The 26,378-nt window shown below is 39.0% G+C and overlaps 1 protein-coding gene and 1 non-coding gene across 2 annotated transcripts in view; one reads left to right on the top strand and one right to left on the bottom strand.

Moving 5' to 3' along the window:
* The window catches only part of GRIA4 (glutamate ionotropic receptor AMPA type subunit 4), a 263,655-nt gene extending 238,248 nt beyond the window's left edge, over positions 1-25,407 (bottom strand). Inside the window, exons 1-4 of the mRNA XM_042905825.1 lie at positions 25,390-25,407; positions 8,390-8,537; positions 7,912-8,265; positions 7,243-7,482 (exon numbers count right to left, since the gene is read on the bottom strand). Of these exons, the coding sequence (XP_042761759.1) occupies positions 7,243-7,482; positions 7,912-8,265; positions 8,390-8,537; positions 25,390-25,407 (760 nt within the window). The remainder of the gene's footprint in view (positions 1-7,242; positions 7,483-7,911; positions 8,266-8,389; positions 8,538-25,389) is intronic.
* On the top strand, positions 414-520 carry LOC122201472. Its single transcript, XR_006194184.1, has one exon. It is a non-coding gene; the product is annotated as a U6 spliceosomal RNA (small nuclear RNA).
* Positions 25,408-26,378: the final 971 nt, after the last annotated feature.

Below are 26,378 nucleotides of genomic sequence, written 5' to 3'. Positions count from 1 at the left end.
CCTGCTTGGGATTCTCTCTCTCCCTCTCTCTCAAAATAAATAAATAAATGAACATTAAAAAAAAAGAATTTTTAAATATTAGGTTTATATCTCTTCATCTCTCCCTTGATCATAAATTCATCTTGTGACCCATGGTGTTGGGAATGGCCATAGATGCATCATAAATATGTACAATTCTGTGCAATACACAGAAGTAAAAAATATTTTCCTTTGAAAACATCTATTTCAAGTGAGAAAATAATGACTTCTTATATTATTTAAATTAACATCTCTTTTTCGCTCAAGGAAAAATGACATCTTGTTAAGTAGATTTGACAAAAATTCAAGGTTTTATAATGCCAAAAATATGGATTATTTTAAAGTGTTTTAAATATTTAGCTTGATTATATCTAAATCAAGAATGTTCTTTTTCAGTGCTCACTTCAGCAGCACATATACTAAAACTGTAACGATACAGAGAAGACTGGCCTGGCCCTTGTGCAAGGATGATACACAAATTCATGAAGCGTTCCATGTTTTTTGCAAACTGGTGCAGCCACTCTGGAAAACAGTGTGGAGGTTCCTGAAAAAACTAAAAATAGAACTACCCTATGACCTAGCAATAGCATTGCTGGGAATTTATCCAAGGGATACTGGAATGCTGATGCACAAGGGTACATGTACCCCAATGTTTATAGCAGCACTTTCAACAATAGCCAAATTATGGAAAGAGCCTAAATGTCTATCAACTGATGAACGGATAAAGAAGATGAGGTTTATATATACAATGGAATACTACTTGGCAATGAGGAAGAATGAAATCCTGCCATTTTAGCAACATGGATGGAACTGGAGGGTATTATGCTAGGTGAAATAAGTCAGTCAGAGAAGGACAGATATCACATTTCCACTCATATGTGGAACTTGAGAAACTGAGCAGATGATCATGGGGAAGGGAAGGGGAAAAAATAGTTACAGAGAGGCAGGGAGGCAAACCATAAGAAACTCTTAAATACTGAGAACAAACTGAGGGTTAATGGGGGATTGGGGGGGAGGGGAAAATGGATGATGGGTATAGAGGAGGGCACTTGCTGGGATGAGCACTGGGTGTTATATGTAAGTGATGAACCACGGGAATCTACCCCAAAACCAAGAGCACACTGTACACACTACATTTTAGCCAATTTGACAATAAATTATATTTAAAAAAAAAAAAAAGGATGTTCTTTTTCAGGCTGCTCCATACTTTTTCATGATAAGAAAAAATTTAATTCAAGGACCATCTCTATAGGAGAATTTTTCATTTTGACTAATATAGGAATTATTTGATACATTAAAATACGGTATCATTAAAAAACAAAACAAAACAATTGAGGCACCTGGGTGGCTCAGTCGATTAAGTATTCAGCATTGGCTCTGTCATGATCTCTTGGCTCATGAATTTGAGTCCCGTGTTGGGCTCTCAGCTGTCAGCATGGAGCCTGCTTGGGATTCTCTCTCTTTCTCTCTGTCCCTCCCTGCTCATGTTCTCTCTCTCTCAAAAATAAACAAAGATTTTAAAAAAACACATGGTATCATTAATAAAATTTGAATTACATGATTAGTTATGAGAGCATCAAAATTATTTGATACCTATTGTCAAGGACTTTGTTTGTTTGTTTTTTTTTTTTTGGTTCATAGCAGCTTTATTTATAATAATCCAAAACTGGAAACAGCCCAAATGGTCATCAAGAGATAAATGGACAAATTTTTGTATATCTATAGTGTAATACTGCCAAGAAGGAAGGAAGGAAGGAAGGAAGGAAGGAAGGAAGGCAGGCAGGAAGGGGGAGAGAGGGAGAGGGGGAGAGATAAAGAGGGAAAGAGAGAGGGAAAGAGAGAAAAAGACAGAAAAGTAAAGAAAAAGAAAGAAAGAGAAAGAAAGAAAGAAAGAGAAAAAGGAAAGAAAGATCAAGGACTTTGATTAAGTCATTCATCCACTTCATGTTTATGGCATACTTATTAGGGGTTACTATGCTACACAGAAAAGATATAAGTGCAGCAAGATATAATAATTACTGCTAAAAGATATATTTCTGGGGGAAGAAAAGATATATAAATATACACATAATGTAATGTGAAAATTACTATAAAAAAGGATTCTGCACAGGGTGTTCTCTAAGTTCTTTTCCTACATGAATTGAGAAAAGATTTGGACATCTCACTCAAACTAAAATATGTTGTTCCAAATGAGCTCATTGTTTAGATACACTGTGTTGTCTCATATGGTAGGTAGCCATTAGGCAAATGTGGCTACTTAAGGTAACTAATTAAAATTTAATATTCAGATCTTCAGGTTCATAAGCAACATTTCAAACATATTCAATAGCCTTAAATTTATCAACTCAAAAATCTTACCAAAGTTTTATTCCAAATGTAAAAACATCACACTGTGTCTCAAAGGCAAGCTCTTGGCTATCAAACAGAATCTTGTGTGCCATTTCCTAATGAAGCTATAGCAGGTGAGTTAACTTCATCCTAGTACAGTCTTGCTCATCACTGCATTCTTTTTAAAAAAAACTTTTTAAAATTTAAAATTAAAATTTTTTTTAAGTTAAAAAAATTTTTTTTTTTAAAAAAGCAAGGGAGAAAGCAAGGGAGGGGAACAAAGAGAGGGAGACAGAGAATCGGAAGGAAGCAGGCTCCACTCCATCAGTGAAAAGCCAGACCTGGGACTCGAACCCGTGATCTGAGATCATGACCTGAGCTAAAGCTGGACATTTACCCGACTGAGCCACCCAGGCACCCCCGTCACTGCATTCTAAATACGTATCAAAGTGTCCGATACAGACAAGGTGAACAATACATTTTTATTGAATGGTAAGTGCATAAACTGAACGAATAAATGGACAAACACTCTCTTCTTCTTTGAGAGGCCGTCAAGTGAAAAGAAGCCGGGAGCCACCTGATAAACAGGATGCTTATGTGACCTACCATCTTTCTTTTTCTGCCGACCGTTTCTGGGAAGGAATTTGGAATATAATACATATTTATTTATATACAATACCATCTGGAATATAAAGAAACATTAAAGATAACATGAATGGACCTTAAAGACAATGCAGTTCAACTTTCCTCCTTCTCTGTCCCTGTCTCTATTTCTCCCTGACATATGTGGACAAACATACAGGTAGGTTCACACAGTTCACCAAGAGCAGAGCAGAACTTGAAGAGAAGTCTTACATCAGAGGAAAGAAAATATCATTCCTTTGACGACAATTCATCATAAAAACACTACCTTAAGTTATGACAGAGTGAAGCTCTTGTATTTTATTTTTTTTATTTTTATTTTTTTTTTAATTTTTTTTTAACGTTTTATTTATTTTTGAGACAGGGAGAGACAGAGCATGAACAGGGGAGGATCAGAGAGAGGGAGACACAGAATCTGAAACAGGCTCCAGGCTCTGAGCTGTCAGCACAGAGCCTGACGCCGGGCTCGAACTCACGGGCCGCGAGATCGTGACCTGAGCTGAAGTCGGCCACTTAACCGACTGAGCCACCCAGGCGCCCCAAGCTCTTATATTTTATAAGATCAGTGTATCACTACGGGGATTAAGATTTCAGAAATAACTAAGTGGATCAATGAGATAACATATTCCAAAATAATGATTTATGACACATCAGACAGCCATGTTCCACTCAAGATTGTGGAGAAATTCAGGGCCATATTAAGGCAGTTATTTGTAACAGGAAAAATGTTGAAATAAACAGTTAAGGATAACTGAAGATCAGAGAAAAGTACTAAAATGTACTAAACCATCTTATTTCTTGACAGGTGGTTTTGTACATTATAAAAAAAATTCTTATCTTTAAAGTGGATGTGTGCTCTCTTTTTCTGCATGATGTGAAAATACTGATGACTCTTAGCCAACTATGTTTATGAGAGAAATTAATCAAGCTCACAACTGAAGTTCATACCTCGGTTGGTGATAGTGATACATAATTTTAAGCCCACTATCTAAGAAGAAATAAATTGATCTTGTGATCCTAAACTTATAAAATGAGCACAACAATTTCAAAGGGAGAAAAAATTATTACTGTCTTTTGCAAGTACTTAATTGAAACCAATAATATCGGGAAGCACGGCCATGTCATGATAGAGTGAACCATCTCAACACCACGACACGGCCACAAATTTCCATTTATAAAATAAGTAAATCACAGAGATGAAAAGTACAGCATAGGGAATAGAGTCGATACTGTAATAACACTGTATGGTGACAGATGGTGACCACACTTATTGTGGTGAACACTGAGTAATGCACAGAAGTGTTGAGTCACTATGTTGTACCCCTGAAACTAATATAACATCGTACGTCAAATATACTTCAGTAAAAAATATAAAGAGCCATCTTCCTGATATGTTATTCTTTCATTCATGCAATTACCCCTTGGGATAAAGGTGTCTGTTTTGAAGATGGGTTGTATTACTCTACCAGAAGGCAGTGCAAATGGCTGGCTGTTCATCCTGCAGCAGCTACTAGAGAGAATTCAGAAATTTGAGAGCATGACTTGCATTAGCTGGTTAAAAGCAGGACAGGGAGACAACAAGGAAAAGCAGGCTTTGTTCAGCAAGCCAATAGGAATGTTAAAGGTAACAAGATGCCATATTAGAAGAAACAGAGCTTGTTCCATGAAGGGTTTAAGCCTTGGGAGGCAGAAACTCAGCCAGGAGAAAGATTCTTTCAAGAACGAAATAGGCCTGCTTATACTAGAGAGATTCCTGGACAGACGGGATGGGACATGGCTCAGGGTTGGAGCATCTGATGTGCTACACAGGGGTGAGGATCCCAGAAAGTACATACTAGTGTGAAAGCAAAGCACCACTTTGAATCCCTGTTTGGTAGGGAGGCTGATGCTCGAACGCCTACAACCTTCTTCTTGCCAGAGACTGATGGACCCAGGCACAGAGGGAAAAAGTAAGACACAGGACCCACTGATATTTCTATGAGATCAAGATGTCATAAAATAAGGATCTTGTGCCCAAAGTGACAAACTGAGCTATATCATAAAGAACCACATAAAGAACAGTCTCATCTATATATATCCCAGTATGTATTTCTTTACATCATGATTCAATTTTTTAACATCGTAAGTCAACTTTATTCAGGTGTAATTTTTTTTTTTTTTTTTTTTTGCATCTGACATTCATATGTTACAACTGATGAAGCTATACTGACATATCATTATCACCTAAAGTCCTCGGTTTACATTAGGGTTCACCCTTGGTTTCAGACGTTCTATGTGTTTGGGCAAATGTATAATGACATGTCTACCATTATCATAGTGTCACATCATGATCCAATGCCAGCATCATACTGAGCAACTTCGCTGCCTGACAAATCCTCTGTGATTCACCTGTTCATCCCTCTTTCCCCTTAACCTCTGGCAACCACTAATCTCTTTACTGTGTCCATAGCTTTGCCTTTTCCAGAACGTCATATAGTTGAAATACAGCATGCAGCCTTTTCAGATTGGCTTCTACACTTAGTAGGACTCTGCATTTAAGGTCCCTGCATGTTTTTTAATGTACTGATAGCTCATTGAATAATATTCCATTGTCTGGATGAACAACATTTATTTATACATCCACCTACTGAAGGACATTTTGTTGCTTCTGAGTTCTGGTAATTATGAATAAAGGTGCTATAAGTATCTGTGTGCAGGTTTTTGCGGGGACATAAGTTTTCCACTTATAGGTAAATACCAAAGAGCATGAATGCTACATCACAAGGTAAGCACGTATTTAGTTTTGTAAACAACTGCCACCTTGACTTTCAAACGACTGTACCATTTTGCATTCTCACCAACAATGAACAAGAGCCCCTGTTGCTCTGCATGCTCACCAGCATGTGTCATTGTCAGTCATCTGGATCTTGGCCATTCTAATAAGGTAGTAATACCTCATTGTTGTTTTAAGTCGCCTTATGGTTCAATTTTCAGTGTCCTCTTGCTGAAGGATTTTTCCAAAAGTTAGAAATGAACAGAATGATTTCTCTCATCTATCATACATGCTCTAGGATGCTTTGGATTTTTAGATATTGGAAAATGTCATCACAAGACATGGGTAGGCTCCCATATTTCCAAATGAGAATTACGGCACGTGGCAATCATGCAAAAAATACATTGATGATATTAAGTTTTCTAAACTTGTTACTGAAAGGAAAATTTAGCAAGAAAACCAATATAAAATGTACTAGGACCACCAGTGGTGTGACATCTTATAGGATATACCATCTCTGAAAATAGGAAATTATGCTTTGGCCTTTGAAGATAATTACATCTTCAAAAGATTTATTTTGCTTGTTCATTGTTTTATGCTTATTGTTTTACTCATGGCACAGACAGAATTCTATTCAATGATATTCTCAAAACGTTGCCAGTTTGAATTTTTATTCCAACTTCTTGTCATATATACTCTTTAAGGGAAAAATATTGAAGATAAAAAGCCCAAAGGGAGTTCCCTGCTGTTTATTCTGCAATATAATCTGTTGCTGTGATTCTAGACACTAAATAGAAAGAAAAAATTAAAAAAAGAATATGCAAATTTAAGTTATGTCTCACAATGAAAAGTCAAAGTATCTCAAACCTGTATAAAAATGCATGATTGTCAATAACTTATTCACCTTGTTTTTCCAACACATGGGTTGCACAGTATCAGTTCCTGATCTTCAGAGCCCGATAGGTGATGGTAAAATGTAAGGTTGCCAGGGCCCCGAAGCCTTACCCCAAATCTGTACCGCACTGTCACCACATTTCAATTACTCACTTCAAGTTTCACATGTCAAACCCATGGATATGCTTCAACTACTACTTTCTTTTTCCTTTTTCTTTTTTAAATAAAATTATAGATATAGAGATGCAGACAGAAAAATCAACTTGCTCCCTTAAAGACATTCCAAGACATGAGATCATCTGCACTTGAGGCAAAAGACATTTATTTCCTGATTGTACCTGAAATATCATCACAGAAATGTTCAAAGAAGTATTTATCTTGATTTCAGCTAAGTCACAGAGCATGGTTGGCTCATGAATAATCTGGTGCATCTAATGCTCATTTAATTAGAAGTTTCCAGATAAAATTACTGATAATACCCATTGACCCTTTTCTGATTTTAGCTGTAGTAGAGCTCAAATTATTTCCCTAAGTCACAAAAGTGACACCAGGCCACTTCTGGTTGAAAGTTAGGGTTTTACTCATGTGGGCGTGGAATTGCGACTTACCCCTGTCCGTGTCGTACAGGAAGACGAAACAGTTCCATTCGTAGTGGTCCAGAAGACTCAGGAGCGCGCCCCGCAAGGACGGTCTGAGCTGCAGCACAAACTGGCTCTCCCCCTCCGTGGGGAAACTCGGTGTGATGAGGGAGATGTGCAAGGCGCTGCAGAACGAGGTCAAGGTGTGTACCGACCTCTTATCGTAGAGTCCGAAAATGGCGAACACGCCTCTAGAATACTGGGAACAGACTGAAAAAGAGAAGGAAAGAAACACACTATTAGCACACTCAAGCTGGTGAGTTGCACATCTACAGTCCATGAACTTAAAAAAAAAGTCTGAATCACTCGTATAGTCAGGAACATAAGGAAAGTAAAAGTGGAGAGTGCACTTAATTGTGGAATTCATTAACGGATTGCTGAGTATGTGCTCAGAGCCTTGCACTGGGCCTGGTAACAAGGAGCCATAGGTTTCCTCTCCCCAGAAGCCAGTTCAGGGCTGTGTTCCCAGACAGAGACTAGGAAGACCCCGGCCGCCAGGAAGACCCCACCAACATAAGTCCCCGCCACTAGGAAAACCCCGGCCACCAGGAAGGCCCCGGCCGCCAGGAAGACCCTGGCCACTAGGAACACCCGGCTGCTAGGAAAACCCCGGCCTCGCCTGGTCCACCAGATCTGCACCTGTTGATAAGGCAGCTCGTCCTGAAGGAGTACTGGGGGCTGACCCCGAGGCAGAGAGAGAGAGAGGACTCCATAACAAAGGGACCCCAGCCCCACGCCGGGAGTTGCCCCCGCAGGGGTGGTACTGAGGCTCCAGGTACAGATTCGCCCGCCCTGGGGCGCAGAGAGAAAGCTGTGGTTTAAAGGAGCAACTAGAGGGGCGCCTGGGTGGCTTGGTCGGTTCAGCATCTGACCCAACCGGCTCAGGGCACGATTTTTGGGTGACCCTCCCATCTGGCTCCGGGCCCGCAGGGCGGACCCTGCTTGGGAATCTCTCTCTCCACTCTCTCTGCTCCTCCCCTGCCCGGGCTCTCTCTGCCCTGTCTCTCTGTTTCTCTCAAAACAAACAACTGAACATCCAAGAAACAAACAAACGAATAACCAGAACCCAAAGAAACCAGGCCTAGCAGGAAGCCCGGAAGGTGGGGGGTGGAGCGACTAGAGGTCTTCCGGGTCAGAGGTCGGCGAGCGCCCCCAGCGTGCACTCGGCCCCGGGGAGCCCGCGGAGAGGCCTCAAACTCAGTTCCAGGTGCCAGGAGCGCGCTGCCGCCTCCGCCTCCGGGAGCTCTGCCACAGATGCCCTGGGGCTCGGAAAACAACCCCGGTGGAAAAGGGCAAGTACAACGTAACAGGTGTGGCCTTGGAGCCCCACGAAAGCGGAGCCGCTGGAAGTTTCACGGTTCGTGCTCCCCCTCCACCTGGACGGCGTGGAGCCCCAGCCGCCCCGCCCCCCAGGCACCCTCAGGGCACACACCTCCCCCAGCCCACCTCCACCCTGTCCACCCGGGGCGCCCTCAGTGCCCACAGCCCCGGGGCCACCCCACCTCCAGCCCGTCCACAGGGCAGCCACAAGGCAGAGTGACCTGGGACCCCCAGTCCACCAGCCACTGGGCACAAAGAGTCTACACAAGCGTCGACCATCCACACACCATGCCTTCCAGTTGGAGAAAGGTGGCTCTTCAGCCTCATTCACTGAAACAAATAGGTGGTCAAGCAAAGTGTGGATACAGAGGAATTTGCTCCAAATGAAAAAACAAGACAGAACTCCATAAAAAGAACTAAATGAAATAGAGATAAGCAACCTGAAATGTTATTTTTATTTTTATTTTTATTTTTAAATCATAACCTTAGAGTTCTCTTGAACCATGTCTGAAAACAAGTTAAGCTGTCTGGAAAATCACTGTTGGGCGTCCTCAATACTCAGGGGAATTGTGACCAGCTGTGTAGCTTCTAGGTTGAATATAAAGCTAACATAGAGCAGTTTCATAACCCAGCAGAACCAAGTCCCCCCTGCAGTAGACAGGTGCACAACGTCCCATTCTTTCCCTTCTATGTTCCCAGTTGTTGGCAAGGACAATGAGGCAAATACAAAAAGAGAGAAAACAAAACAAAAACAAAAAACAAAAACTCTTCTCAAGATTCTTGCCCAGCTACATTTAGATCCCTCTTTTGACATGACCAAATTCTAGTCCAAACTTGGATGACTTTTTCTAATTTACCTTTATTTAATTTAATTTTAATTTTATTTTAAAAATGTTTTTCATTATTTTTGAGAGAGAGCGAGCGAGCAGAGGAGGGGCAGAGAGGAAGACAAAGAATTTGAAGCAGCTTCCAGGCTCTGAGGTGTCAGCACAGAGCCCAATGCTGGGCTGAAACTCATGGACCATGAAATCATGACCTGAGTAGAAGTCACACGCTTAACCAACTGAGCCACCCAGGCACCCCTCTAATTTACCTTTTAAAGGATACAAATTTGCATGAAAAAAAATACTCCATGTATGCAATAAAGCAAGACTGTTTGAATTCCAGATTCTTAGAGTTTACCACATAATGGTTTTAAGGTCCATTTTTCCTTGGCTTATACAGCTAGTTTAAGAAGGCTTTAGTTCTATGAAATGTTTATGTTTTCTGATTTTATGTTTTGGTTACTACTTTTAATTGCTAAGTTCATTATGAAGCCTTGAATATTGGATAATCTAGAGGTATTTACCTTAGGAGTAGTTCATTGTGATACAAAGAAATTAGATTCTGCTTTGTTGAAGCAGTAATAGGCTCTTAGAAAAAAAATTAATTACCTTAATAACATTTATATCCATATTCTACAATACCTGGGTTTTAGGAAATTAGGAGGCATAATTAAATAAGATAAATTAATAAAACCTGGCAGAATTTCTTCTGTTCTTGTTTATTTTGCTTCTGAAATTGGGGATACAGTCTGAGCAATGTAATTATAGCAGAAGAAGGTACCAGTTAAAAGAAAATGGATGTTACTGGTCTTCTTTAGATGAGGTGCTCTAAGAGATATTGTATATATTGTGGAAAAACTAAAGCCTAACTAAGGGACCAGCGTCTATATTCAAATGGATAAGACTAGGATAGACCTGACCTTAAAAAATAGAAGATGTATGTTACCTAACTAGAACTTCAAGTTGGAAGAAAAAAATAAAATATACAGGAAAGGCTGCAAACGTTGCAAATCAGTTCAAATCCTAGTACTCTTGTTAGCCAGGTGACCTTGACTAAGTTATTTAATCTTACTTGCCTCAACTATAAATATATAATATGCCAAAAATTAAATAACATAATGTATGTAAAAGTACTATTACATATGGGAGACGACCAATAAGTGGTGAGTTATATAAAGAAATTCCACCAAGGAAGAACATCCAATTCTAATTCTATGCTCACCCATGAAATACCATTTGATCACCTGAGTAGACTGACTAATCTAGAAGGCTTGGTCTGACAGTGTGACTGGCTGCAATTTTCTCGCAATATATAAGACACAAGGTAATGTAACATTTGGGTATCCGGAGTTGCAACTCAATTCATTTATATAACTTAAGAGACTTGATCTGATAAATCAAGTTGCTGGATCAGATGTTAACCTTGTGAATGTTCCACCAAGGCTTTGGATGTATTTACATAAGTGCTATCTATATATTTAGCATACAACCAGGCGGGAGTCGCTTGGCTCCTTTGTAAAGTTTTCATATTGTCCTGTTCTCTTGACTTTTATGCAAATTGAGGGACCACTCTCAATCTTTCCACAGTAAATAATCTGGCTTAAATAATTTTTATTTTACCCTATTGAAAAAAAAGTTGAAGAGCATCAGAACTCAAATCTAAGATACTGGCTTTCAGTTTGGTGTTGAAACTACCAACATGTTAATTCTTGTTCAAGAAAACATAATAAACAAATCCTGTACTTTAACATACTCATGTATGTAATAAACATTTACATAATCCTTTCTGTTACGGCATTTTAGAACCATACCATTGTCAAGTTTGGGTTTCCAAACTGTTTTTCTAGGAACCCCACAAGTTCTCTAGGAGGACTTGAATAGCTTTGCAGAAACTTTTTTTTTCTAAATTTCTTTATTTATTTTGAGAGAGAGAAACAGAGTGTTGAGCAGGGGAGGGGCAGAGAGAGAGGTAAAGAGAATCCCAAGCAGGCTCCATACGGTCAGTACAGAGCCCAATGAGGGGCTAGAACCCACAAACTGTAAGATCATGACCTGAGCCAAAATCAAGAGTCAGATGCTCAACCAACTGAGTCACCCAGGCGGCCCTGCAGGGAAAGCTTTGATGAGACAGAAAAGGGTAGTACAGTATGCCACTCCCCCCGTAAAACCCTACAGCACATCTTATTTCATCTATTTCAAATATTGAGCTACTGCCTATATAAACTTTTATATAAGAATAGTATTAAACTACTACTTTAAAAAAAAAAGGTCAAAACAATGAATATACTCTGTACAAAGTTCCCCAACTGTTTTTTTTTTTTTATTATATTGTTGTCAGTGTAAGCATTATGACTTTCCACTACTCTGGTGCTTGCTATATGATTTAGCTTAATTTATTCTACCTGTGACTCAACAAACTCAATATTTTCTGATATTTAATCATCTTGTATCTGCTTTCATTCATTTGCATCATCATAAATATCTACTCTTTTTCACCGCCATCTGTCATTCTGCTTCTCATAAACTTATTTTGTCACTCACATTTTACTTTCCCTTTGCAAAGGTCCAGTTTTAGTAGGATTCATTTGAATTTTTCTTTTTGGTCTATTTCATTTAGATTATTTGCTTGGCAGGTGAAGATTATTGGGTTTCCTATGTATGTGGATAGATTGTCAGTCAAATGTTCAACGTTATTATCTCGATGTGATACCCCACATAGTATTTTATTTGGTCCAACAGATTCAAATTCTAGAATATAACTATTTCTGTATTTATTACTATACTCTAGCTTTGCAAACACTCAAATCGAAATTTATTTGGTGGTGTCTTATGATATCTATTGTTGCTTACCATACAGATAATTATTCAAACAATGGATCTTTTTCTTATACTATATAAATGCATACACAAATTAATGAGAGTAAAATAAGCTGAGTACCCATGTGTTCAGACATGTATACACAAAAGTGAAACTGAATTTTAATGTTCTTGTATAACATGGCTGAATATAACACAAAAGAAGTAATGCTTAGTCATCAACAAGATGTGATGACAGTATGCTGATATACTTGGGGATACAAACAGTAATCAGGATAAGACTTTGAAATAATCCAGTTATAATTTTAAGCACTTATTATATATTCTGCTTCACTGATGAGATCACTAGGATTGTGTATTATGTGGATAAATTCCTAATATAAACACATCATATTAATCCATTCATCTTTTACCTGATGGTGTCAATTAACCAGATCAGTCTTCTCATCAGGTAGTTACCCCATCCCATTCCAGATGCCACACTCCAGATGCCAAGCCAAGTCACATGATAATATAATTTGATGATTCATAGCTTCCCATTGCATGTAAATCAAATGACATGGTTTTAGCTCAGTGTTTTGCAAGTTGTGGGACATAAATCCAGGTGCTGTGCTGGATTTTCCGTGACCTCTGCCTCAGGGGTAGGAAGAGTGCAGGCTGATGCTCATTTCCTTCCTTCCTTCCTTCCTTCCTTCCTTCCTTCCTTCCTTCCTTCTTTCCTTTCTTTCTCTCTCTCTCTCTCTTCTATATCTATCTATCTATCTATCAATCAAATGAGACAGACAAAGACAAAGAGGATTGGAGAAATCTGAGCATGTTTCTTTGAGGGAATGGAGTCAGCAGAAAGGGAAATACATACAGAAGAGAAAAGGGGTACCAAATAGGGAAGGCCCCAAATAGAATGTATAGGGTCAAGGGCACATATAAAATTTGCCTTGAATGAGATGTGCAGGTGTGTGGAGGGTAATTCATTCTAGAGTTCAAAGATCAAAAGATAACATTGTATAGGGTACAGTTTCCTACCTGCACTGATCCAAGAGACAGGGTTGCAGCAGTGAGATTCATTCAATAAAGCTGTGTGAAAGTGGCACGAGTTACAAATAATTGCGGAGAGGGGCACCTGGGTGACTCAGTTAAGCATCCGACTGTGGCTCAGGTCATGATCTCCAAGTTTCTGGGTTCAAGTCCCCACACTGGGGTCTGTGCTGACAGCTCGGAGCCTGGGGCCTGCTCTGGATTCTCTCTGTCTCTCTCTCTGCCCCTCCCACTAAAAAAATAAATAAAAACATTTAAAAAAATACAAACAATTGCAGAGGGTAGGAGAGGAAACTAAAAACACATAACATATATTATAAACTTCATGATGAGAGGGAACCCTTCTTATTTTACCCACAACTGTATCCAACTCAACACATACAACACAGTACCTATAAAACCTTATGGGATGAATGACAAAACAAAATGAAGGATTAAGTGACCACGGACAGAAGACAAGATATGAAAATATAAATTAGAAGTGGCAACAATTTAGAAATTCATGATTTTCTTCAGGCACAACATGCAGATGGTAACCAAAATGAAAGACAATGAGGAGTTCAAAACTTTCCTCCTTGGAACGAGTTCTTCTCTTGCTTCCCCAACACACGCTTTCCTGGGTCTCCACTTATTGGAATGCTGTTCTCAATTTTCCCCCTTGCATCTCCCTGTCTCACCAATCTTCTCATCTTCTTCTACACTCTTTCTTCAGATAATGTCATCTATTTCTATGACTTTAAATATCATCCGTGTGCCAGTAGTTCCCTGATTAAGACCTTCAGGTTTTATTATTTCCTATGAGTTTAGACTCAAACATCAATACTTAATGTTTCCATTTGTTGTTTTTTCAGCACCTAAGACCCAGATGGACCAAAACAGGACCCTTCATTTTTCTTTCAGAACCTTGTTTCTGCTTTCCCCCTTCCCAATAAAAAGCATGGCCATCTATGAAAATATTCTTGATCTGTAACTTCCTTCTATTCCCACATTGAAATCATGAGAAAATCTCGATGGTTTTACCTCCAAAATATCTAAAATATATCAAAATCTTCCAACTCCTCTGTATCTCCACTATGCTGCCATTGTCCTGCCCAGTCTACTGGTTAAGTCTCCAAACTGTACTTCCTGTTCCTAGTTTTCTTCCTTCCCCATCATTCTCCACTCAGCAGAGTGTGATAAGATGGCCTCATCCCTACTTAATGTTCCACTGGATTTTCCTCATATTTAAACTAATATCCACATGGCCTAAAATGCTCTTATGAGGAATACTATGAAAAATTATATGCCAACAAACTGGACAACCTGGAAGAAATGGACAAATTCCTAAGCACCCACACACTTCCAAAACTCAAACAGGAAGAAATAGAAAACTTGAACATACCTATAACCAGTGAAGAAATTGAATCAGTTATCAAAAATCTCCCAACAAATAAGAGTCCAGGACCAGATGGCTTCCCAGGGGAGTTCTACCAGACATTTAAAGCAGAGATAATACCTATCCTTCTCAAGCTGTTCCAAAAAATAGCTGTTTCAAAAAATAGAAAGGGAAGGAAAACTTCCAGACTCATTCTATGAAGCCAGCATTACTTTGATTCCTAAACCAGACAGAGACCCAGTAAAAAAAAGAGAACTACAGGCCAATATCCCTGATGAATATGGATGCAAAAATTCTCAATAAGATACTAGCAAATCAAATTCAACAGCATATAAAAAGAATAATTCACCATGATCAAGTGGGATTCATTCCTGGGCTGCAGGGCTGGTTCAACATTTTCAAATCAATCAATGTGATACATCACATTAATAAAAGAAAAGAACCATATAATCCTGTCAATCGATACAGAAAAAGCATTTGACAAAATTCAGTATCCTTTCTTAATAAAAAGAAAGGATAGAAGGAACATACTTAAAGATCATAAAAGCCATTTATGAAAAGCCCACAGCTAATATCATCCTCAATGGGGAAAAACTGAGAGCTTTCTCCTTGAGATCAGGAACACGACAGGGATGTCCACTCTCACCGCTGTTGTTTAACACAGTGTTGGAAGTGCTAGCATCAGCAATCAGACAACAAAAGGAAATCGAAGGCATCAAAATTGGCAAAGAGGAAGTCAAGCTTTCACTTTTTGCAGATGACATATTATACATGGAAAACCCGATAGACTCCACCAAAAGTCTGCTAGAACTGATACATGAATTCAGCAAAGTCGCAGGATACAAATCAATGTACAGAAATCAGTTGCATTCTTATAAACTAATAATGAAGCAACAGAAGGACAAATAAAGAAACTGATCCCATTCACAATTGCACCAAGAAGCATAAAATACCTAGGAATAAACCTAACCAAAGATGTAAAAGAGCTATATGCTGAAAACTATAGAAAGCTTATGAAGGAAATTGAAGAAGATATAAAGAAATGGAAAGACATTCCATGCTCATGGATTGGAAAAATAAATATTGTTAAAATGTCAATACTAACCAAAGCTATCTACACATTCAATGCAATCCCAATCAAAATTGCACCAGCATTCTTTTTTTTTTTTTTTTTTTTCAACGTTTTTTATTTATTTTTGGGACAGAGAGAGACAGAGCATGAACGGGGGAGGGGCAGAGAGAGAGGGAGACACAGAATCGGAAACAGGCTCCAGGCTCCGAGCCATCAGCCCAGAGCCTGACGCGGGGCTCGAACTCACGGACCGCGAGATCGTGACCTGGCTGAAGTCGGACGCTTAACCGACTGCGCCACCCAGGCGCCCCTGCACCAGCATTCTTCTCGAAGCTACAACAAGCAATCCTAAAATTCATATGGAACCACAAAAGGCCCCAAATAGCCAAAGTAATTTTGAAGAAGAAGACCAAAGCAGGAGGCATCACAATCCCAGACTTTAGCCTCTACTACAAAGCTGTAATAATCAAGACAGCATGGTATTGGCACAAAAACAGACACATAGACCAGTGGAATAGAATAGAAACCCCAGAACTAGACCCACAAACGTATGGCCAACCAATCTTTGACAAAGCAGGAAAGAATATCCAATGGAAAAAAGACAGTCCCTTTAACAATTGGTGCTGGGAGAACTGGACAGCAACATGCAGAAGGTTGAAACTAGACCACTTTCTCACACTATTCACAAAAATAAACTCAAAATGAATAAAGGACCTGAATGTGAGACAGGAAACCATCCAAACCCTAGAGGAGAAAGCAGGAAAAGACCTTTCTGACCTCAGCTGCAGCCATTTCTTACTTGACACATCCCCAAATGCAAGGGAGTTAAAAGCAAAAATGAACTATTGGGACTTCATGAAGAGAAAAAGCTTCTGCACAGCAAAGGAAACAATCAACAAAACTAAAAGGCAACAAACGGAATTGGAAAAAGTATTTGCAAATGACATATTGGACAAAGGGCTAGTACCCAAAATCTATAAAGAGCTCACCAAACTCCACACCAAAAAACAAATAATCCAGTGAAGAAATGGGAAGAAAACATGAATAGACACTTCTCTAAAGAAGACATCCAGATGGCCAAAAGGCACATGAAAAGATGCTCAACGTCAGGAAAATACAAATCAAAACCACACTGAGATACCACCTCACGCCAGTCAGAGTGGCTAAAATGAACAAATCAGGAGACTATAGATGCTGGAGAGGATGTGGAGAAACGGGAACCCTCTTGCACTGTTGGTGGGAATGCAAACTGGTGCAGCCGCTCTGGAAAACAGTGTGCAGGTTCCTCAAAAAAATTAAAAATAGACCTACCCTATGACCCAGCAGTAGCACTGCTAGGAATTTACCCAAGGGATACAGGAGTACTGATGCATAGGGGCACTTGTACCCCAATGTTTATAGCAGCACTTTCAACAATAGCCAAACTATGGAAAGAGCCTAAATGTCCATCAACTGATGAATGGATAAAGAAATTATGGCTTATATACACAATGGAATACTATGTGACAATGAGAAAGAATGAAATATGGCCTTTTGTAGCAACGTGGATGGAACTGGAGAGTGTTATGCTAAGTGAAATAAGTCATACAGAGACAGACAGATACCATATGGTTTCACTCTTATGTGGATTCTGAGAAACTTAACAGAAGACCATGGGGGAGGAGAAGGAAAAAAGAAAAAAAGGTTGGAGAGGGAGGGAGCCAAAACATAAGAGAGTCTTAAAAACTGAGAACAAACTGAGTGTTGATGGGGGGTGGGTGATGGGTATTGAGGAGGGCATCTTTTGGGATGAGCACTGGGTGTTGTATGGAAACCAATTTGACAATAAATTTCATATTTAAAAAAATAATTAAAAAATAAATTAAAAATGGCAAAAAAATTAGATTATCTAAAATTATTTGTATGTAGCCATTTTAGCTCAATTGTGGTATGTGCTGTTCTACTGTAATGGACTTTAGTAGTTTTTTAAAACAAGGTTAATAAAACTACAACCTTTCAGATTTTAGAAATTTTACTAATAAAGGGCAGTCTTTCCTTCAAAAAATAAAAAATAAAAAAATAAAACGCCCTTATGATTTTGTCTTTACTAAACTCATGGACCATTGCTCCCTCCCACACAAGACTAAGCCATACTCTCCCTTTTTGTGTTACTTAAACACACCTTCTCATCCACTTTAGGGCCTTGGCACTAACTGGCCAACCCTTGACTTCTCGCTGTTCCTGTCTCAGTGAACATGTCAATTCCTCCCAGAGCCTCTCCCTGACTCCTCTAGAAAATGAGGTTCCCAGAGCTCTAGTCATGCTCTACTGCATGACCTTGTTTTATTGTGTACATAGCTGTTATCACATTTTGAAATCACCTTACTCATTTGATTGCTTATTTATCTCTTTTCTCCGGGACAGTAGGAGTTCTGCAAGAGGAGGGAATTTGACTGCCTTTTCACTGATTCAGCCTCAGACTCTAGAACTGGAAAAGGGAAAGCTCTCTGTTAGTGTTTGCTGAATGAACAAAATCATGGTTTCTCATAAAGGAAATAAGGAGAGAAGAAAGACTAAGAGGGTGTGGAATGATTGGCTAAAAGCCCCCAAAATCAACTTGCCTGTTGCTGAGTTCACTCTGGCAGTTAAGTTCCCCGATCCCTGGCTGGGAGTCTAGGCAACATACTGTTGGTGTCTATATGCATCTTTCCTCCTCTTTCAACTGTGTAATCACTCACCATTTTCTTAAATGTTTACTTATTTTGAGAGACAGAAGGAGATAGAATCCCAAGTAGGTGTTCCACCGTCAGTGTGGAGCCCATCATGGGGCTTGATCTCACAAACCCTGAGATCATGAGCTCAGCCGAAATCAAGAATCAGATGCTCAACCACGTCACCCAGGCACCCCTCACCATTTGTTTTTAACTAAAGCTTAGTTACTGAAAACTGCCACATATTGTGGCCTAAAAATTTCATGATTCTTTATGAGGAAAACAATTATAATCTTAACTATGTATTACTGTCTTTTAAAACAATTTAATGTTCAGTTAATGAGACGATTTTCTTTCACAACTGACCCAAACATCTATATTGTATGTTTCTATCAGGGCGACATTATATTATCATTTTTATACATTTAATTTTGACTAGCTGGAATATGGTGAGGTGAGAAGTTTCATCAGCACTGGAGAGTCTGATCTCTGTCTGAAATGGTATAAATTCTAGGTCTGCTGCCCTCTCCTACCTTCCCCTGCACAGCAACTTGGTCCTAGACTGTCCTGAGGATTGTTTCTCACCCTGTATTTACCTAATTTCTACCTATTATTTTTTATAATCCTGCCATTTATCTTTCTTCTAAAAGAACTCTTATCACTCACCTGGATTTTTAAAATAATGTCTCAAAATACCCATAGTCTATTGGAAAACTTTCCAAAGTCAGGAAGTATTACTTAAGCACCTTCCCTCTTTCTCTGATTATTTGATGTTAAAATGATGAGCTCCTCATGTTCACATTTGAAAAGGCTCAATCAGATGGTGGATAGAGCATGCTGGGCCCAGAATTCATTAATTTATGCCCTTAAGGCATTATCATAGATTATTAATATGTAAAAGCTAATTTTCTTAGACTTGTAAGCAGTGGTTAGCTGGAGTACATAAAGTTACTGAAGCTAATCACTCTAAATGACAAGTCGAAATGCAAATTACACCAAAATATTTCACTTCAATTATATCACAATTAAGTACTTCCGCTTTCTCAGATGTCTTCTCTGAAGATGCTTCTGGACAATGCCATCAAAGATCACAATGAGATGTAATCACTCGCGTGGCCCTGCACATGCTCTCCTTCGGTTTTATGACATCTCAGCTAGAAAGCACATTTCAATTCTAAATTAAACTAATCGAGAGCTCAGTAAAAATATACAGGCTTGTTTGCACATTTCTTTCCAGAGTCAGGCCATCATAATGGAAACACATGGCTCATTTTGCTTCCAAGGCCCATAAAGGAAGAAGCAGAAGGCTATTTGCAACGCTCAGCACAAGAAGCAAAGACTTCATCCCGTGTAAAAATGGCTGCTCGGGTAGTCATTTGGGTGCTGCGAAGATCATAGGATTCTTTTATACTGCTAATATATAACCATAAGAACTCCAACAAGTAAGTCTTTAGAAGGAAGGAAGGTGAGAGGAGAGGAAGAAACCCGTTCTGAAGAGCGCATAAATCGTAACAGGTGTATTTGGTTCTTCGCCTTGTCAACTTCCAGCCATAAAGAAAATTACAGGGGAAAGGCACCCAGTGATATACTGTTCCGCATTCAAGGATCTGGAACATATTTTCACCTTTAAGTGGCTCCTTAATGGAAACATTCGATTCATCATCTATATTTTATACTATACAACTGAGTGGCGTAATTGCTTCAGAGTTCTTTGTATGCTCGAGAAACTTTTTCAAGGGTCTAAATAACATGTCGAAAGCTTTTCTTCATCAGAGGAGACGCAGCTGTCCTACTGAAAAGCATTTAAATGCATCATGGGAATGGATAACATCAATTAAAAATGGAATGGAATAATATTGGACAGATATTGGAGTGGGTTCTACAAACAACTGTTCTCATGAATATTGTGCTTCCTGGAGAGCGGAAGTGTCATCACTTATCTTGGGTACAGAATCTATGACATCTGTTTAATGTCTGTCTGTACTACCAGACGTCACAGCAAGGACTGACGGGTCCTGCCATCGTCTTCTTCCCTCTCCAGCATCCAGCATCATGCTTGGCACATAGCTGGTGTTCAATAGATACCTGCCGAATCAACAGGCAAATTAACAGAGGCAAAGAGGAGGTCATGTGTGAAAGGCATGTGAGATTTGTGAAGATAGTGTATCTCGTCATTTCAGTGGGACACAGCCATCTGAAGCAAATCTAACAAGTAAAATTGTGTTTTGACAAAAGATCACAATGTCTCATTGTACTTAATAGGACACAATTTAGCAAAGTTAATTCACATTCAACTTATCTGGAATCCATAGCTTACACACTTGTAATGGGGCTACCTGCTGTGTGCATTAGGCTAAGGATCCACACCCAGGTGCTCTAGTGTCACGTCCTGAGCACAAGGGAGTCATCCAGGCAGCCAGCTGGGGAAAGGAATGGGAAGAAAACCTAGCAATTATTAAGCACCTACGGTGTGTCAGGTTCTGCCACATTTTGTATTCATTATCTCATTCAAACTTCATGGCAGCCCTACAAGGTAAGTCTTAAGTCTTCTCATTTTTCTTTTTCATTTTTAAAGATGAAATGTGGTAAAGTGATGCAGCTTGTATAAACGTACACATCTAAGTGGGGAAAGAGCAATTTTTAACCCAAGTCTGATTCCAAAGTTGACACTCATTCTACTCTACCACTTGAAAGGAGAATAGTTAAACATTTCTACCATCTTGCTCTGCTGAAGGCATTTGGGCCATTACACCTTGACTGCTACCGGAAGAGGCAATGTAAGAACATTTACACTTCATGGAAACAGAAGTAGGTTTTAAGGGATTATGGAAAATTGGTTTCTCTTAAAAAAGCCACTTCTTAAAACAAACCAAGTTTTAGCTGTCAATGTAAAAAGGACAAGCACACGGTGCCTGGGTGGCTCAGTCGGTTAAGCATCTGACTTCAGCTCAGGTCACAATCTCGTGGTTCATGGGTTTGAGTCCCGCTTCGCTCTCTCTCTCTCTCTCTCTCTCTCCCTCCCTCCCTCCCTCTCTCTCTCTCTGCTTCTTGCTCATTTGCACCCTCTCTCTCCCTCTCTTCTCAAAAAAATTAAAATAAATAAATGCAAAGGACAAATACATATATAACTCAGAAGAATGAGATCACAATATGCAATGTTTCCTTTTGGGGGGGGCGGTAATCGTGTGTTTCTAAAATACATTGCACAAAATCTTGGAAGAGAATTTACAGGTAACCATGACTAGATAAAAATACTGAACACCTGTATGGTTTAGTTTATGCATATATGAAGACAGATACTAAAAGGTTTTCCCATTCTAGAATATAATATTAGAACCAGTAGTCAGACGTTAGTAAAGATCATAAAATAGCTGGTTTAATTCTGTGTTGTCATACATTATTTTGCCTATATTCAAACTTCAAAAACAACTGTCAGACCTCTGGGCTGTACAATAAGAAGGCTAATGTGAAAAAAAAAAAAAGAAGGCTAATGTGAAATGGAAATAATAAGCTGGTCCAGTTACTTTGTCTAAGTTATGTTTTAAGCTTTTTGATTGCTCAGAGACATTTCCGGAGTTTATAAAGCACTTTACTTCTTCCTTATAAATTATTAGGGTATTATAGAACAGAATGATGTCTAATAAAAACACTATTTCGTTCCCTATGATGTTAAACCATGATTCACTATTCAAAGAACACTATTAATCTGTTCTGACTGTGCGTGTGCGCGCGCGCGTGTGTGTGTGTGTGTGTGTGTGTGATGAAAACAGAAAATGCCTTTGGATTTTGAGAAATAATAGAATATGCCTTGCTTCAATAATCACTATAATCACAATCCTTTTAAATGCACTAAAACTTGAACTATATATTTCTTGTTTTTACACTAAAACAGCATTTTTTCCCTCCCTGGTAACTTTTCTTAGAATAGTTAAAATCACTTATAAAAAAAATGCCAGGTTTTATATTAGAACATAGACTTTTGAAAAAAATTGAAATTTATGTACATCTGTTTCCTAGCAAATAAAGTGAAGTTTATTCACCTCATCCAAAGGAAGAGCAATTATGCAATATAAGGTTTCATTATGCATATAAAGTCATGAATGCCAAGTGTTGAAGAGCTTGTTGAAGGAAGTCATCAAAAGGACGTGACCAATGGTTGACCCATGAGCTGGCCCTGGGGAATCAGAGCCTCCTCATCTTCTCCTTGTCCTTGGAATATGTGTTCCACTGGCCTTCCCTGCTCCTGGACATGGCCTTCAGATAGCGATGTGGTGTTGGGAGCATCTGAACAGTATCTGCGATGGAACCTTCTGTATAATCCTTTAAGATTCTGGCAGGCAAGTGGGACTGTTTACTCATCTTGTGGCCACCCAAGACAAGCCTCATATGTAAGTTCTCTTGCTTATTAACCCTGTCACCTACCAATATGGAATGGTCTAACACTTTTTCTTTCTTTCTCTTTCTTTTTCTTCCTTCCTTTTTCTTTCTTTCTTTCTTTCTTTCTTTCTTTCTTTCTTTCTTTCTTTCTTTCTTTTTTTTTCTTTCTTTCTCCTTAAAAAAACAACTCTATTATTGAAGTGTGCCTCTTTCTTCTGTCTTGCCCTGCCCTTCATGTACAGGACTGGCTGCAGAGGACACCCAGATAGCTCTCAAGGAGGCTGCAAACCAACAGAGATCATCTGGCATAGATACTATGCCATACGCTACATAGGGAGATTCTAAAATTTTTCTTAAATAATGTGATTACTTGACATGCTATTAAAGGAAAAAATATATTTCAGAAATTATATAATTACACTGAGATACACAGTTTCCTGAATAATCATGACCATTTCATATATTCCAGTTTTCTAACATAGTCAACCTTTTTTTTTTTTTTCAAGAGTGGTAGAATTAATGGCTATTCTCTCAATGTGGCTTTTCAGCCACCTGGTCATTCACTAACATTAACTTCCTCTAAATAAAGGCTGCAAAATCCAGCCCCCAAAGAGGCTAGTCTGGGAGCTAGCTGGGTGAAACAGACCAAGCGAAGGGTAGTGATGTCAGCAGTGAACTTGAGAATACTTACCCACTTCAAGGGTCCTCACCACTCTCACCCACAGGTGACTGATGCTGGGACAGATTAATGCCTCAATGTGCCTGGGAATTCTGTATTTTCAACAGAATGTATAAATATGAATATATGTGAGTAGTCTGCTCGTTTAAAAATGTTGGCCACCAATTAAAACATTACTTATTTTAGAGTGGTTCAGGACAGATTTTATCTGTGGGCAGTGTATTTCCTAGACCTGACATTTTTCTGGAATTACTGTTGCCCCCCCCTTAATTCAGATACGACCATATGATGCCAAACTAAATCATCTGATCTCTGCAGTGTTTATCTTAACCTGGTACTCTTGAATTTTGCCTGTGTTCAAAAGTATGCATAAGTATTTAAGTGTACACCTGTATAGCGCCAGGGGGGGAAAAAAACTTTGCTGGATTATGGAATTTCATGACTGGCTATATAGGTGGAACATCTCATTTTATAGACAACGAAAGTGAGTCCTTGAGATACACCATCACTACCCAAGGCCGCAAGACACTAAAGCAGACCTCCTTAGCTTAGAGAAAAAGTAAAGATAAAAATGCACATTCCAGTGAGAGAAAAACTTAATAGCGAGATCATACCTATAAATTAATAGGTATTTGAACTTTATAGAGCAAGGATGCGATCTGTGAGCAAGAAAAGTACACATGTGTGTACTGTGTACAAAGGTAACTTGGTAGTATTTAAAGCATATTTCATGAAACCATTGTGCTCAGCAAGTATGACAAACACTTCTGTAGATTTTTATTATGGGTCTCAGCATATTTTAATTACTCAAATATTTAATCAGTAGTGCCTTCATGCCATAGAAACTGTTCTCCTTTTTCCACTGCCGATTAAGACAAATGGGTTGCTGATTTCTGCTATTCACTTACAGGCAGAGAAATGTATAAGCCACAGTCCACTATATTATAGAGTCTTTTGGCAAGGTTTTTGTTTTGTAGCTTCAGTTTTCCTTTTTCTTTTCTTCCTTCCTTCATTTTTCATTTCTTCTTTCTTTCCTTTTCCTTTCTTTTCTTTCCTTCCTCCCTTTTCACTTTCTTTCTTTTTCACTCCTTTTCTTTCTTTCTTTCTTTCTTTCTTTCTTTCTTTCTTTCTTTCTTTTCCTTCTTTTTTGTCCTTCCTTTTTTTCTTTCTTTCTTTCTTTCTTTCTTTCTTTCTTTCTTTCTTTCTTTCTTTCTTGATGTAATGCTCACAAACATTATGGGGTAAAGTTTCCAACAATTTAATCTAAAAGTGAATTGTTTTGAATATTATTTTGTGTTTGAGGTAGCTACGTATTAAGTCAGCATATAATTACTGATTTGCCTAGTGTGTCTCAGGTACTGTGTTAAAAGCTGAGATGACAAAAGTAAGCAAAATATATTCCATAATTTAGGGAATATGCAAAACTCGAACTTTACATGGTAACATCTGATCCCATCAAGGCTAGAATATTTATTTCAACACTATGGAGCACCTCCTGAGTTGGGCCATGTGCTAAATGCTGGGGGCACTGCAGGAAGGAGTTCACATGTGATCCCTGCTTTTCATTGAGTAAATGATGACAAGTGGATTACGTGCCTATAAAGGGGGCGGAGTAGTCAGACGCTAGAATGACACACATTTAATCTGAGTGTGAACGAGGAGTATGCCAAGTGGGGAAACACATTTTCAACACAACAACTGGAAACTGAAAAGGGTTATAAAGAAACTGAAGACCATTTGGTTTGGTGCCTAGAAAGGGAGAGGATATGGTGAGTGATGAGGCTGAAGAGGTAGATCTTAGAGAACACTGTAAGTACCTCATTCTCACACTGATGGAAAGACACCTTCCTGTTTTGAAGCACAAAAAAGGGGGAAATAATCTAATTCGTGGTTTTAGAATGCAAGCTGCTATGTGGAAAATTAATTACGCTGGGCTGGTAACGCATCCTGGTGAACCTGAGAGCCAGTATTGTAGTAGGGCAGGCAAAAATTGTTGCTAATTTGGAATTCTGGGTTTGTGAGGGTGGAGAGAACTACATGGGCTCAAGGCATAGGTATCAAGGTGAATTAGTAGGCTTTGGTACTTACTGACACACACACACACTCACACGAGTATGAGACAAAACTCACGTCTCAGTCTGTCCCTAAAGCAACTGGCCAAATGCCGACTGGCGCGTTCATCCTTCTCAGAGGCGGAGGACAGCTGTGGAAGAGCCAGTGAGTGCAGTTCTGTACGTACTGAGCTGCAGATGCTCTGCAGAAAGTTCTGAGAAATGTCAATTAAATGGCTGCATATGTGCACTCAAAGTTGGAGATAGAAATTTTGGATTTATGAAAAATAAATGGCGTCTGGATTTAGAAGAATAGACACAAAAACTCGAGTGAGTAAAGTAGCCTTAGCAAGAAAGCTAAGTAAAAGCTCTAGTAAAGAGCTAAGTAAAGCTCTAGTAAAGTAGCCTTAGCAAGAAAGGCCAGAACTGATCTGTGGAGTGGAGGGTGTGAACCAGCAGAATCAGATCTCCAGAAGCATTCAGAAAGGCATGACAATAAGGACAAAATGAGCACAGTGCCATACCATGGTACCCCCAAGAAAACAAGCACTTCAAAACAGAGAGGGATCACTAATATCAAATGCTGCTGGGGCAGGGAGACAGGAGAAAAACCGGAAAAACACACGCCATTGGAAACCAAAGACAAACCAAGTAATGGGAAGAAGAAATTCTTAAAGATACAAATAATACATGAATTCCATATTATGTAGGAGCCTATTAATATGTATTTGCAAGCAAACTTCAGTTTCATATTTGTATCACATACAGGGAGGTCTTCTATCTACTTGTTTACTATACTAACACGGTATCCTATCTCAAATAGTGTCTCATCTAATAGTACGAGAGTGAAGATACCATTGGTTGCA

The sequence above is a fragment of the Panthera leo genome, chromosome D1 (genome assembly GCF_018350215.1).
Source record: "Panthera leo isolate Ple1 chromosome D1, P.leo_Ple1_pat1.1, whole genome shotgun sequence".
NCBI lineage: Eukaryota > Metazoa > Chordata > Mammalia > Carnivora > Felidae > Panthera > Panthera leo.
Note: the sequence above shows the minus strand (reverse complement) of the source record. Positions and strands in the feature narration are given on the sequence as shown.